Source organism: Solea senegalensis, linkage group LG2, assembly GCF_019176455.1.
Source record: "Solea senegalensis isolate Sse05_10M linkage group LG2, IFAPA_SoseM_1, whole genome shotgun sequence".
NCBI lineage: Eukaryota > Metazoa > Chordata > Actinopteri > Pleuronectiformes > Soleidae > Solea > Solea senegalensis.
This window is the reverse complement of record NC_058022.1, coordinates 21,251,510-21,263,860: the sequence shown is the minus strand read 5'-3', so window position 1 is coordinate 21,263,860 and position 12,351 is coordinate 21,251,510. Positions and strand designations below refer to the sequence as shown.

The 12,351-nt window shown below is 37.3% G+C and overlaps 1 protein-coding gene across 1 annotated transcript in view; it reads right to left on the bottom strand.

The window, feature by feature from the left end:
- LOC122785298 (inactive dipeptidyl peptidase 10-like) overlaps positions 1–12,351 on the bottom strand; it is a 35,065-nt gene that overhangs the window by 10,606 nt on the left and 12,108 nt on the right. The window contains exons 11-16 of the mRNA XM_044051035.1: positions 12,021–12,119; positions 8,826–8,895; positions 6,092–6,286; positions 5,679–5,733; positions 5,480–5,579; positions 1,236–1,291 (exon numbers count right to left, since the gene is read on the bottom strand). Coding sequence (XP_043906970.1) covers positions 1,236–1,291; positions 5,480–5,579; positions 5,679–5,733; positions 6,092–6,286; positions 8,826–8,895; positions 12,021–12,119 — 575 coding nt within the window. The remainder of the gene's footprint in view (positions 1–1,235; positions 1,292–5,479; positions 5,580–5,678; positions 5,734–6,091; positions 6,287–8,825; positions 8,896–12,020; positions 12,120–12,351) is intronic.

Below are 12,351 nucleotides of genomic sequence, written 5' to 3'. Positions count from 1 at the left end.
ATTGTTCACTCATTGTCCTGCCTGATAATGATAAATATTTATGATTTAATAAAAATGTCCAATCTATGGGTCGCAGACCCCCAGGGGTCCAGGGCTCAAATTGTGAGAAACAATGTGAATACAATTTTGTATTAACAATATGACATTGATTTGCCTAGGCAGCAAAAATGTGCACGTTCTCCCTGTGTGTATGTGGATTTCTCTTCAAAACATGCAGTATGGGGATTAGGTCAAACTGACACTCTAAATTGACCGTATGAGTGAATGGTGGTTTGTCTTTATATGTGGCCCTGTGATGGACTGCCAAACTGTCAAGGGTGTACCCCGCCTCTCGACCCTCCTGGAGGATAAAGCGGTAGAAAATGGATGGATAGATGTGTCAGCAATGTCAAACAAACCTTTCTAAAGTGACATAGTTCTCTAGTGTATGTATTTAATCTATAAAGCATTATATACATTTAATACAAAACTATATTGCAAATCAAATTTCAATTGCGGCAGTTTAATTTTTATCTGGAAAGGAAAAGAAATAAGTGGGTTGATCAGAGTTGCTGCGACTGAGCACACCACCACAATGGGCCAACCTGACCAAATGTGTCTAACATTCATACATGTTTTGATGGTGGGAGGAAACCAGAGAGCCCAGGGGAAACCCACATAGACACAAGCAGAAGGCTGGCAGTTGGCTGGTGGGCAGATGTAGTGGAGTGGCTACAACCTCTGTGTTGTAGTCACTCGCTATGTTTACACGGACACAAGTAATCGGAATAAAAGCCTGATTGGAAGAAAAAGATCTCATATAAACATGCTGATCCGAAAACTCTGATCCGATACAGACACATTTCAAGAAGACCCGGGTCTTCGGCATATACGAGAGAGCTGGTATATGCCGATTGTCTTTCTGTCTCTTATCTGTGTTAATATAAACATTTTTCATTCCAAAAAGGCATAATGAACAGACATGAAAATCAGACACAAATAAGATGGATAGCAGACAGTGAGGGGATGGTCAGACACAGCGGAAGTGAAGCTGCTTCTTCTGCTTTTACTTCCGGGGAATTAGATAGTGCTGCACATGTGAACGTTTGATGCATGTGTACACACCGCAATCAGATAATTTAATCTTTCGTCCATGTAAAACAGAGGAGAAGAATGAGCCTGTGCTTTTCATGGAGATGTGGGGTATAATAATCATCATAATAATCATAATAATCATAATAGACATCCAGTCGCACCTGGTATTTGTGATCCTCTTTCACAGGAGAGCCAAAGTACTTCTCAGCAGTTGATCCTTTGTGAGGATAAAAAAGAAAACAATCAGTGAGGAGATATTGCAGACAGGAGGCTCCAATGCAAATTTAACTCACATTTAATCGCAATAACACTTCCAGTCCTTTGTAATATCACCTTCTTCTTTAGCATTGCATGTTGTGAAATCAGTCATTTTTATAGTTTAACTTTCTAATAAGTATTTGGAACTTTTTTTTCACAGCAGACACATTTACAAGTTTTACCAAGAAAACCATATTACATTACATGTCATTTAGCAGACGCTTTTATCCAAAGCGACTTACAGAAGTGCATTTAAACATTTGGGTACAAATAAGAGCTAGAAGTAAGTAAGAGCTTCAAGTAGATCAAACTATGAAGTGCTAGTCATAAGTGCGATGTATGTTATATTGATCAAAGTAACAATGGCTGTCTTCAGTTCAGGTAGTCAGCGCATGTGACACTGTGCCAGCATGAATCTTGAAACTGAGGATGCTACATGAAACTTAGCCATCATGCATTCCATGATTCACACATGCTTTCCCCACTGTAACATGGAAAAGGCCCAATTCATGATCATAAGTGCTTTATAAAGGGCAACTAAACCCCCTCTTTTGAGGCTGCCCCATGACTGAATTTGAAAAATGCCAAAAACGTGGGCTGAGAGCTGAGTGATAGAGTGAAGGAGGGAGAGAGAGTAGTGAGCAGTGCAGGGGGTGTAGTCTGGTAGTGAAGTCTGACACTGAGTTGCAGCTGTGTGAGGTGATTAGTGAGATGTACCTCTCAGTCATTCATACTGGTTGAAGAGGTAGAGAGAAGGGTGACAAAGCAACAGCCTAGGCATTTGTAAAGTGGTTAGGAGACTGGGACAATGAGCCTCATGCTGGTTGGAGAAGAGGGTGACAAAAGAGTGTACCAGTGAAGCATGTGTGGACTAAGAAAGCCAATGGCAGAATTTCAATGCAGTAGTTGGTGTTTAACCAGCGAGGCAGTAGATACGCTGATTTTTGTCATATGTATAATTTTGATACTTTAAAGTAACTGTTGTTATATTTGTGTAGTAATTTTCCAAATGATATATAAGTGTTTTTCTTTGAAATGCATGTTAAAAAAAGCAAACTAATGAGCCTCCAAAAAATGTTGTGTGGCAGAGTGTAATGTTAATCCAAAAAAAAAATGTTTAACCCTTAAACATACCTAGACACATTTTTGTGTTTTTGGCTTTAAATTTCTCGAATATTTTATCATTTTTTTCATGCAGATTGTTAAAAATGTATGTCAGGTTGTGAATTCTTGAGTGTATAATGTAACTAAAATACTCACACTAACATTAAAAAACGTTCAAATAACTTAGTTTCAAAATTGTATAAATGCTTTATTTGATACATTATGAAAAGGACTGATGTTCACTTAAAACATAAATAAAATAAAACATAAGTAGATTATTTATAGCTTCATTTTTTTATGAACACAACTTATGAAGGCGCATCTAAGGGTTAAAAAAAATGCACTCAGAGAATAGCTCACCGTGGTCCTAAAAGCGGTCACTTCCACTGACAAACGAGTGTGTCATACCCACTAGGGCTGCACGATTGATTCACAACTACACACTACAATGACTCCTCTGCATTTTATTTCATGAGCTGCATCGCTGCCTTCTCTCTCAACATATGAAGCGCCTTTACGTCACGTGATTCAGTGGAGGCAGAAGCAGTTGAGAGTTTCCAAGCAGCGGTGCTGAGTGAGTGCGGCACAGAACAAAGGAGAAAGTGTGTGCTAAGGAGAAATAAATACACAATGGAAGGTGATGAAAACCCAGGTGGTAGTGACAAGAATCACACAACCACCCGACCCGAGCTTGTGCCAAAAAAAGGTTTGCATTCAGCTTGCAATCGCAGGCTTTCAGCAGTGCTGTCACTAAATACACCTCTGTTAAATTATGACGTTTTAGACATTTCCTTTGCTTAATGTTGGAGATTAACCCATGTTTTCTTTATTAAGTCTTTTTACCTGCTTTAACTACAGTTCGGCATTGTTTGGTTTGCTGTGACGGCACTCTGACCAATCAGTGTGTGGCAGTCTGACAATCACGCATTTCTCCTAGTTATGACATCACAAGTCGAGCTAGTGGAAAAACGTCACTTAAGCCACTACAATAATAACAACAGTACTAACAACAACAATAAGAAGAATAAGCCCATGTTGCAGTGTCTCTGATCAGGACTGTGCGGACTTTGGTCTTGGCTCTCAGTCGGGCCAGGTTGAACAGTTTACCATCACTACGGGTGTGTAAGTGGACGCCTTGTGTGGAGCGACCGAACGCGAAGTTCAGCAGCACGGAAAAGAAGATTCCAAACAGGGTTGGGACCAACATCCTTGTTTCACACCACTCTGAATTGCAAAGGGTTTGGAGGACTCCTCATCATAGCTGACCACACCCTGCATGTCCTCGTGAAAGGAGATGATGATGCTTAGCAGCTGTGGGGACCAATCTTCTTTAGTAGTTGAAACAGGCCTTTCCTGCTCACAAGGTCGAAAGCCTTTGTCAGATCGATAAAGACAATATATAACAGCCTCTGCTGCTCGTGGCACCCTTCTTGCAGCTGATGCACAGAAAAGATCATATCTGTTGTGGACCTCTTGGCACAAAACCTGCATTGTGATTCCGGGTAAACCCGGTCAGCCAGTACTTGAAGCCGGGTAAGGACCACTTTGGCGAAGACTTTTCCCACAATGTTTAGTAGAGAGATACCCCTGTAGCTGTTGCAGTTACTGTGGTCTCCCCTATTCTTATACAGAGTAATGATCTTGGAGTGGATCAGCCTGTTGAGCTGTTGCTTCAATAGCTCTGCTGTTCCTCACCCTTGCAAAACATACGTACATGCCCAAAGGATTGTGGGTATGAGGATCCACAACATGCCTCCCTCTAAATTGTGCGAAGGATGTTCTTTTTTGTAGAATTTGACACATTGAATTTATTCGGTAATTCGGACTTCAAGAATTATTACTGTGCTGAGTATGTTCTCCTGGACTGTAGCCTATGCTGTTCTAAGCTCCTTTAAGTGATAAACACTAAGAAAGCACTGTTTTAGAGATAACTTTAAATAAATAAAGCCATAGATTCTAATATTAAAGTGTCGTTAAAAATCTAAACTGACCAAACATCTGATGGCAGTAGACGCAGGTACCCTGGTTGAGGGTGATGCCCCACCACATGCTCCTTCTGCTCCATCAAATAAAAAAAAAAGCTGCAACTAAAGGTTTTGTTCAGAATAATTAATCTATTGATTATTTCACAGATTATTTCACAGGGGGTTGGAGTGGCTCAGTGGTTAAGACCGCCTGTGGTTAACACCCTGTGTACAAAGACTTCATGGTCGCAAGTTCAACTCCACCCCTGGCAGGTTGTACTCCATTCCCTTGTAAGTAGCTTTGGATAAAAGCGTCTGCTAAATGACATGTAATGTAATGTAATGTAATTAACCGAGAAGTTGTTTGGTTCATAAAATGTATGAAAATGATAAAATGTTGAGCAGTGTTTCTCAAACCTCAAAATGTTGTTCTCAAATATTGTGTTTTGTTATTATTATTATGTATTATTATTATTATTATTATTATAACTTAGTTTTGATTTATCTGTTATTGGAAACGGAATAAAACAGAGAATATTCATATTAAGAAGCTTATAAATAGGTGACAATTAGTTTCATAATGGATTAATTGTTGCAGCCCTGTAAGAGGATTATATTTTATTCTTAATTTTCCCATCACCATAATGACATTTTATGAAGCTATATTGTAAATTGCATTTTAATCAGTTTCAAAAAGAAAGCATATTATATATAAATATAAATAACTTAAACTGATTATTTTTAAATTAAGTTATCCAGCAGACACTCACAATTAATGGTATTATGAGTTTATTAATTAGGTTATATATAAGATTATATTGCTTTAGTTGCAGATGCATATAATGATGCCTGTTAAGGCATACAATCCTAAAAATCAGAAATAGAATAGCCAATACAAAGAACAATCTTGAAGTCAACAATCAAAGTAGTCTGAATCTTGGCCTGTCAATATATATTGAGCAAATACTGAAGTCCTGTATGCATTTCCTTGTCATATTTGGCATGAGATAAAACATCAGATTGCTGTATTATCATAGATCTGTAAGACAATTCAGACAATTCATCACTGTGTAACTCACCATAGAGTCTCCAGTTTGTTATAGGAGCCACAGCAATACCACACTTGAACACAGAGCTGTGGGACAGTAGCAGGAGGGAGGACACGAAGCCCCCATAAGCCTGAAAAAATAAAATAACATTGCTGTCATTAAATTGCTTTATGAGCAGTTCAAATTTCATGTCAGTATTTATTGATGTACAGAGACTACTGAGCAGTACCTTTCCATAAACCCCAACTCTGTTTTCATCAATATAAGGTAGTCTGATCAGACGCCTGAGGAAATAGAGTTAGTTTACACACTGAAAAAGACAAATGACTTTTTTTTTCGTTTTAATCAAAAGTGAATGTAAATAAAGACATCACTTTCTGATTTATTTTTATTTACTTAACTCTACCTGAACAAAAGTGCCTGCAATAAAACCTCCACACCTACTTAACTGCTTCTGTATTTAATGTGAAGAAAGTAGAAATACCGAAAAAGAAGGCTCAGGTTTCTGCATCACCACAGATGCAGAGAATATCAAACAAAAGGGGATAAATGCATTTACATTATATCATTAGTTTGTTATCCTGGTCTAACAGTACACTGGATCATTTTGAGATTAAATGAATGAACAAAACTAACACTTACTCTACGACTGTGATCTGATCTTGGACATCAACAGTTCCCAGACTCCCGTGAAGCTCGTGCAAGATCCTCTGACCCTGAAAGCCGCTGCCCCGACCGTCCAGACGAGCCACAATGACTTTGTCAGAGCTGACCAGCACCGTGTCCCAGCTGAGAGAGAAGCAGTCGCTCACCCCCTGACCACCAGGGGTACGGTCACTGTGAAAGGGCAGAATGTAAGTCCATTGATATCATTAAAGATCCTCAAAGATGGTGTAGAACAGTATTTCCCAGTGGCAGTTGCACACACACATACAATTTATGAATACATAAACATACATATACATATATATATATTAGGGCTGGGCAATATGGACTAAAAGTCATCTCGATATTTTTTAGCTGAGTGACGATACTCGATATATATCTCGATATTTCTTCTGTGATGTAATTGGGGTTTACCCAAAAGCATTATAGCATATTAGATAATATGTTTTCCACAGGCAAACCCTTTAAAAAATTAACAAACAGTCCGTCATTAATTCAAGCCACATGCAAAATGTCAGAGGTCACTAAAATAAAAATGCTCCTTGAAAAAAATAAACAAATCTCTTTCCTGCATGACAATAATATACACTTATTAATTCAAAAATACAATACTGTTACAATTTTAACAGAAATAAAAATGGACTTGGACTACAATGGAACAAACATGACTAAAAAAATTTAAATTGTATCTGTGAAAATGAATGCTTAATTGCGTTTGAACGATTTTCTCAATTATTTCACAGATAGAAGTAGATATTTAACACAGATGTTGATATGATAATTAAATAATGTCTGATATTGTATTATTAATACTGACAACTTAGGGCTTACATATGTCCAAAAGTGAATGACATTAATGGAAAATAAGTCAAAACTCTAAAGTGTGTGAACTATGAACCAGCTAGTTGCAGCCTCCTCAGCACGAGCTGAAGGATAAATCTAACACACCAAGAGAGGCGAGACTTAAGGCAGAACAGCCAATCATCAGCCGGTCACACTCAAGGCCGGTGTCATGTTTGAGGCAACAGGAGAGGGAGTGGGAGATAAGCAGCAAGTGCAGAAAAAAGCGGCAAGAGAAACAGAGAAACTGCAGTGGGACTTCTGTGCAAAAAGTGTGGGTGTTGAACCCTCTCACTGCAAAAAAACGCCCACATCTCCCACGGGTGCGACTCCCCGGTGTGTGTGTATTGGAGAAACAGGTGCAAATCTGCGGCCCTTGTATTGTAATTTTAATGCAAAATGAAGTATATCGATACAAGCGATATTGTCCCGTATTATATCACGTTTAAAAATATATCGATATATATATATATATATATATATAAAATATCAAGATATCGCCCAGCCCTAATATGTATATGTATGTATATGTATATGTATATATATAGATATATATATCTATATATATACATATACTGTATACAGCTGTGTGCAAAAGTGTTTGCCCCCTTCCTGATTTCTTATTGTTTACACACTTAATGTTTTGTCACACTTAAATGTTTCAGATCATCGAACACATTTAAATATTAGTCAAAGGCAACACAATGTGTTTTTTAAATAAAGGTTTTCATTATAAAGGGAGGGAAAAAAAATGTAAACCTTAATGGCCCTGTGTGGAAAAAGTGTAAGCCCCCTAAACCTAATAACTGGTAGGGCCGCCGTTTGCAGCAACAACTGCAATCAAGCGTTTGCAATAACTTGCAAAGAGTTTTTTACAACGCTGTGGAGGAATTTTGACCCACTCATCTTTGCAGAATTGTTGTAATTCAGCCACATTAGAGGGTTTTCGGGCATGAACTACCTTTTTAAGTCCATGCCACAGCATCTCAATAGGATTCAGGTCAGGACTTTGACTAGTCCACTCCAAAGTCTTCATTTAGTTTTTTTTTGAGTGGAGTCATGTACACTGACCTTAACTGAGGCAAGTGAGGCCTGCAGTTCTTTAGATGTTGTTCTGGGTTCTTTTGTGACCTCTTAGATGAGTTGTCGCTGCGCTATTGGGGTAATTCTTGTCGGCTGGCCACTCATGGGAAGGTTGCCCACTGTTTCATGTTTTCTCCATTTGTGAATAATGGCCCTCACCGTGGTTCAATAGAATCCCAAACCTTTAGAATGGCCTTTGTAACCTTTTTCCAGACCGATAGATGTCAATTAATTTATTTCACATTTGTTCCTGAATTGCTTTAGATCGCGGCATGATGTCTTCCTTTTTTGGGATCTTTGGGCTGACTTCACTTTGTCTGACAGGTTCTATTTAAGTTGTCTCTTGATTCAATAGGTTTGGCAGTAATCGGGGCTGGGTGTGACAAGTACAATTTTCCCAAAAATTTGACTAACTATAGTGACCTGATCATTTTACAAGGGGGCAATTACTTTTTCATATGGGGCCATGTAGGTTTGGATAGTTTTTCCCCCATAATAAATAAAATCACTTAAAAACTGCATGTTGTGTTAACTTGGGTTGTCTTTGTTTAATATTTAAATTTGTTTGATAATCTGAAAGTGTAACAAACATGCTACAAAATAAGAAATCAGGAAGGGGGCAAACATTTTTGCACACAACTGTATATATATATATATATATATATATGTATATATATATATATATATATATATATATATATATATATATATATATATGTAATATATATATGTATGTATATATATTGTAAACTGTATGTTAGGAGGATTCCAAGCTGAAATTACTTACAGGATCAATAAAAGCGGGTAGTGGTTTGTTTCATCCAAATCTACTGGGACAATTAACTCCAGATTAAAAGCTGCGGGAAAAAGTCAACAAGAGAATCTCATGTCATGTCATTTAGCTTCAAAATTAATGTCTCATATTTCTCAGGATTTTAACTGACAGTACAACATTCAGTTTAAGTACATGTTGATGAGATTTGGTATGTGGTATTTTGTTAAAATTAAAATGCAGAAATGACGGTTTGACATGTCAGTGCGCTAGCGCAGATCTTAAATCACCCTCTGTGGACTTCTGAGTAATTGTCAAAACATTGCAGTCTCTATGACCTACTTGTCTGCCCCTTCTCACAAAGTGAGACAGAGATAGAAGAAAGAAGCATTGCTGTCTTTAGTGCAATAAATTTGATTCTGTGCTACTTTGATAAGTTATTGGTTGTATGTATCTCTCTTTAACATTGTTGCACTCAATTACATGCAGGAAACTTAATTGGAGCTGTGTGGTGAAGGAAACAGAAGCAGCCATGATTGTGCACTTCATTTGCTATGCCTTCTATTGCCAATATTGGATGATTGTGTTTGTGAGTTAAAGGTCATGATTAGCTTCAACTGGTTGTTCCAGGAAAATATGTCAAATTCTTTATCAAACACAGGGTCTGATAAAGGATTTGGGTATTCAGGATGAACTGTTTAAATGATTGAAAACATTTAAACAGTTCATCCTGTATACTCAAAATCCTGGCAAGAGGACTTTAATTTTTGACTTATTACTACTGCAGATATACATGAACCTCTGAAGGATTCAAAATGGGCTCTTTGAAAAACGGCCATTTTGATATGTTTTAGCAGGAAAAGCACCGGCTCTGTTCAATTTATGTAAGGCATGGGTAGGCCTAACTGGTCATTGGGCCAACCCTACCATCTCATTGTCCACTCTAAGTGCTCATCCACTAGAATCTTACTGTAATGTGTCATTTGGTCTAGTCAGTAACACATTAATACCACCAGCATATAATCACTTCAACTGCTCCAGGATGCCCAAGTGTGTCCCCAGGCCATATTAGTCCCAACTTCACTTTGAACCAAATATTTGCTGAACAGACAACAATTAGAACTTAGGGATGTCAAGTAATATTTCATTGTTCCTGGGTTGCTCTATCCTCATGGTGTGTTGTATCTGGCTTAGATTTGTATGATTATTTAAAGACACTGCATTTCATTATATGGTGAGAGTGGATAAAGGCTTTTCATGGCCACCTCTAAAAGGAGGTTTCAAATGAGGTACAGCAATCTTTAAAGCTGTAAAGGAGCAGGACATATCAGGGTGTAATGGAGAATCTGTCATCATCCCACATGGACGATTACACAGAGCTCTCTACAACGTTTACTCTTCAGAAATATCTTGTTTTTATGATGTAAATAGAAGTCAACAGGTGTAAAAGCTGAAAGAACATGCACAGAAGAAGATTAACATTGTGTGTGCAGTGTTCTATGTTTTATATCTTTCTGCTTCTATAAGGTTTTTGTATACTTGTCTTTTTGGTGCTGAGGATTAGAATTTTGTCATTTTATCATTATGACGATTAATGAGTGGGAGCTTCCACAATCATTTAGTTATATAGTTTTTCAAGTTAGTATTTTGCCAGTTTTCCACTGCAATATTCTCTCTGCATGTTTCTACTTCTAATATTGTATCTCTTCCCCTTAGAGTCAACAATTTCCAAGTTGATTGATGCACAGTTTAGCATGTTGGTTTATTCAGATAGTGGCACTCCATATCAAAAAGATTAACAAAACTGTTACATTTTTGAATTATAGAATTGACATGCTTCATGCTATATTTTTCAAATAGAGAGTAAAAATAATTTTATATGCGATAGACTAAAAATGGTTAGACTGTTCATAAGAAACCAAAGAGTAACCATTTTCTTTCTTGTAAGACTTCAGACATGCAAGCACTCAGGTTGCTTCAGAAAATACAGTAATTTTCATTTGGGTGTGCTATTTAATGAGTTACAGCTTCAAAGCAGAGCATGAGTGGAGGAGGCTGGCAGTGGCACAGTAGAGACTTCACATTCTTAAGATCCTACACTGTTCCACCCACATGTAAATGTAACCTGCAATTTAATGTTGAAATAAACAAGGATACCTCAAGAAACTTTAATGGTGATCTGGTCTATGAGATCTAGATGTAGCTCACATTAAGGAATTTAATATCAGTGTTGTTGCAAATGAAATGTGAAATGAAAATGAAATCACCTTTAACACCGCAAATAAGCATGTTGGCTCTGCTCCTTCATTTGCCTTAATCTTTTAATGACCGTTTCCCATCTGACTGTGTTTCTAGGCTTCAAACGTGTGTCACCGTGTCTCTGACAGTGAAAACGGATTAGAGAGAAAGAAAGACATATGCCCTTCCACCACCTTTAATTAAAACAAAATACATTTACATTTCTGGTTTCCAGGTTTCTTAACTACCTCAAAAAGCTCTGCATCTGTTCACTCACTTGTTTTGATGCTACAGTGAATTTACATGTCTGACGGCCACATGCGCTTAAATTTATTATGACTGGAAAGGCTTATTGTACTGAACTACAGTGATATTTTTGTAAATGTAAATTAGAAATCTGTAATCTGCACAGAGAGATTGAAGCAATCTCATTTCCCAGCTAGAGTATTATTCTAGAAATAAATAAATGATCTTATAGATAAATGTGGAAACAGGATTTATTACATTTTAATGCTGCAGTCGACAAATATTTACTTTTAATGTATTAATTGTTTGGCAAAATAAACTGTTTTGGTGACTTTTTTGACACTACTGAGACTAACATGTCAAAAAATGGGGGAACATGTTCATTAGTTCTCCACGACCAAAGACGATGTCTTCAGATAATGATTTAAAAGACCAGTGCATAGGATTAAGTGGCATGAAGGGGTAGGTTGCAATATGCAACCTACATTTTTGAATTGTGACCAGAGTGAAAAAAAGTGTAAATGCGCTGCGTCTCTGATGCGTTTCCGCTTCACCCACAGAAACTGAGGAGGTAGTTGGTGGCTCAGCGCACACAGCACAGTGTCACAAGTTCAACTAAACATCTAACCAAACAACTTAAAATGCTATGCTATTTCTATTTAAACAAAAAAAAAGCACCCTCACAAACCATAGCAACCATAGATTGTGATGATCGAGGTGTCATACCAAAGTTGTTGATCTGTATGGTTCTTCTTTCCCACTTGGGCATCGTCCTGTTCACCAGTGCATTTTTTAATACTGTGTTTATTTCAAAAGGCATGTGTTCTGTTTGAGAACATGGCACAAAAAGAACATGGACATTATCAAATACAAAGTAATCAAACATTTCAAGGAAACATATTATATACAGTGTAATATTGTATCCTCTCTCAAACTGAGAGAGCTTGTAATGCACTCAACATTACAAGCTTCTAATTCCTAAAACATAATTGCTTTAATTTTTTATTACTTAATTTTAGTTACTGTATCTCCAAACATTATTTTATCTCAGTGCATG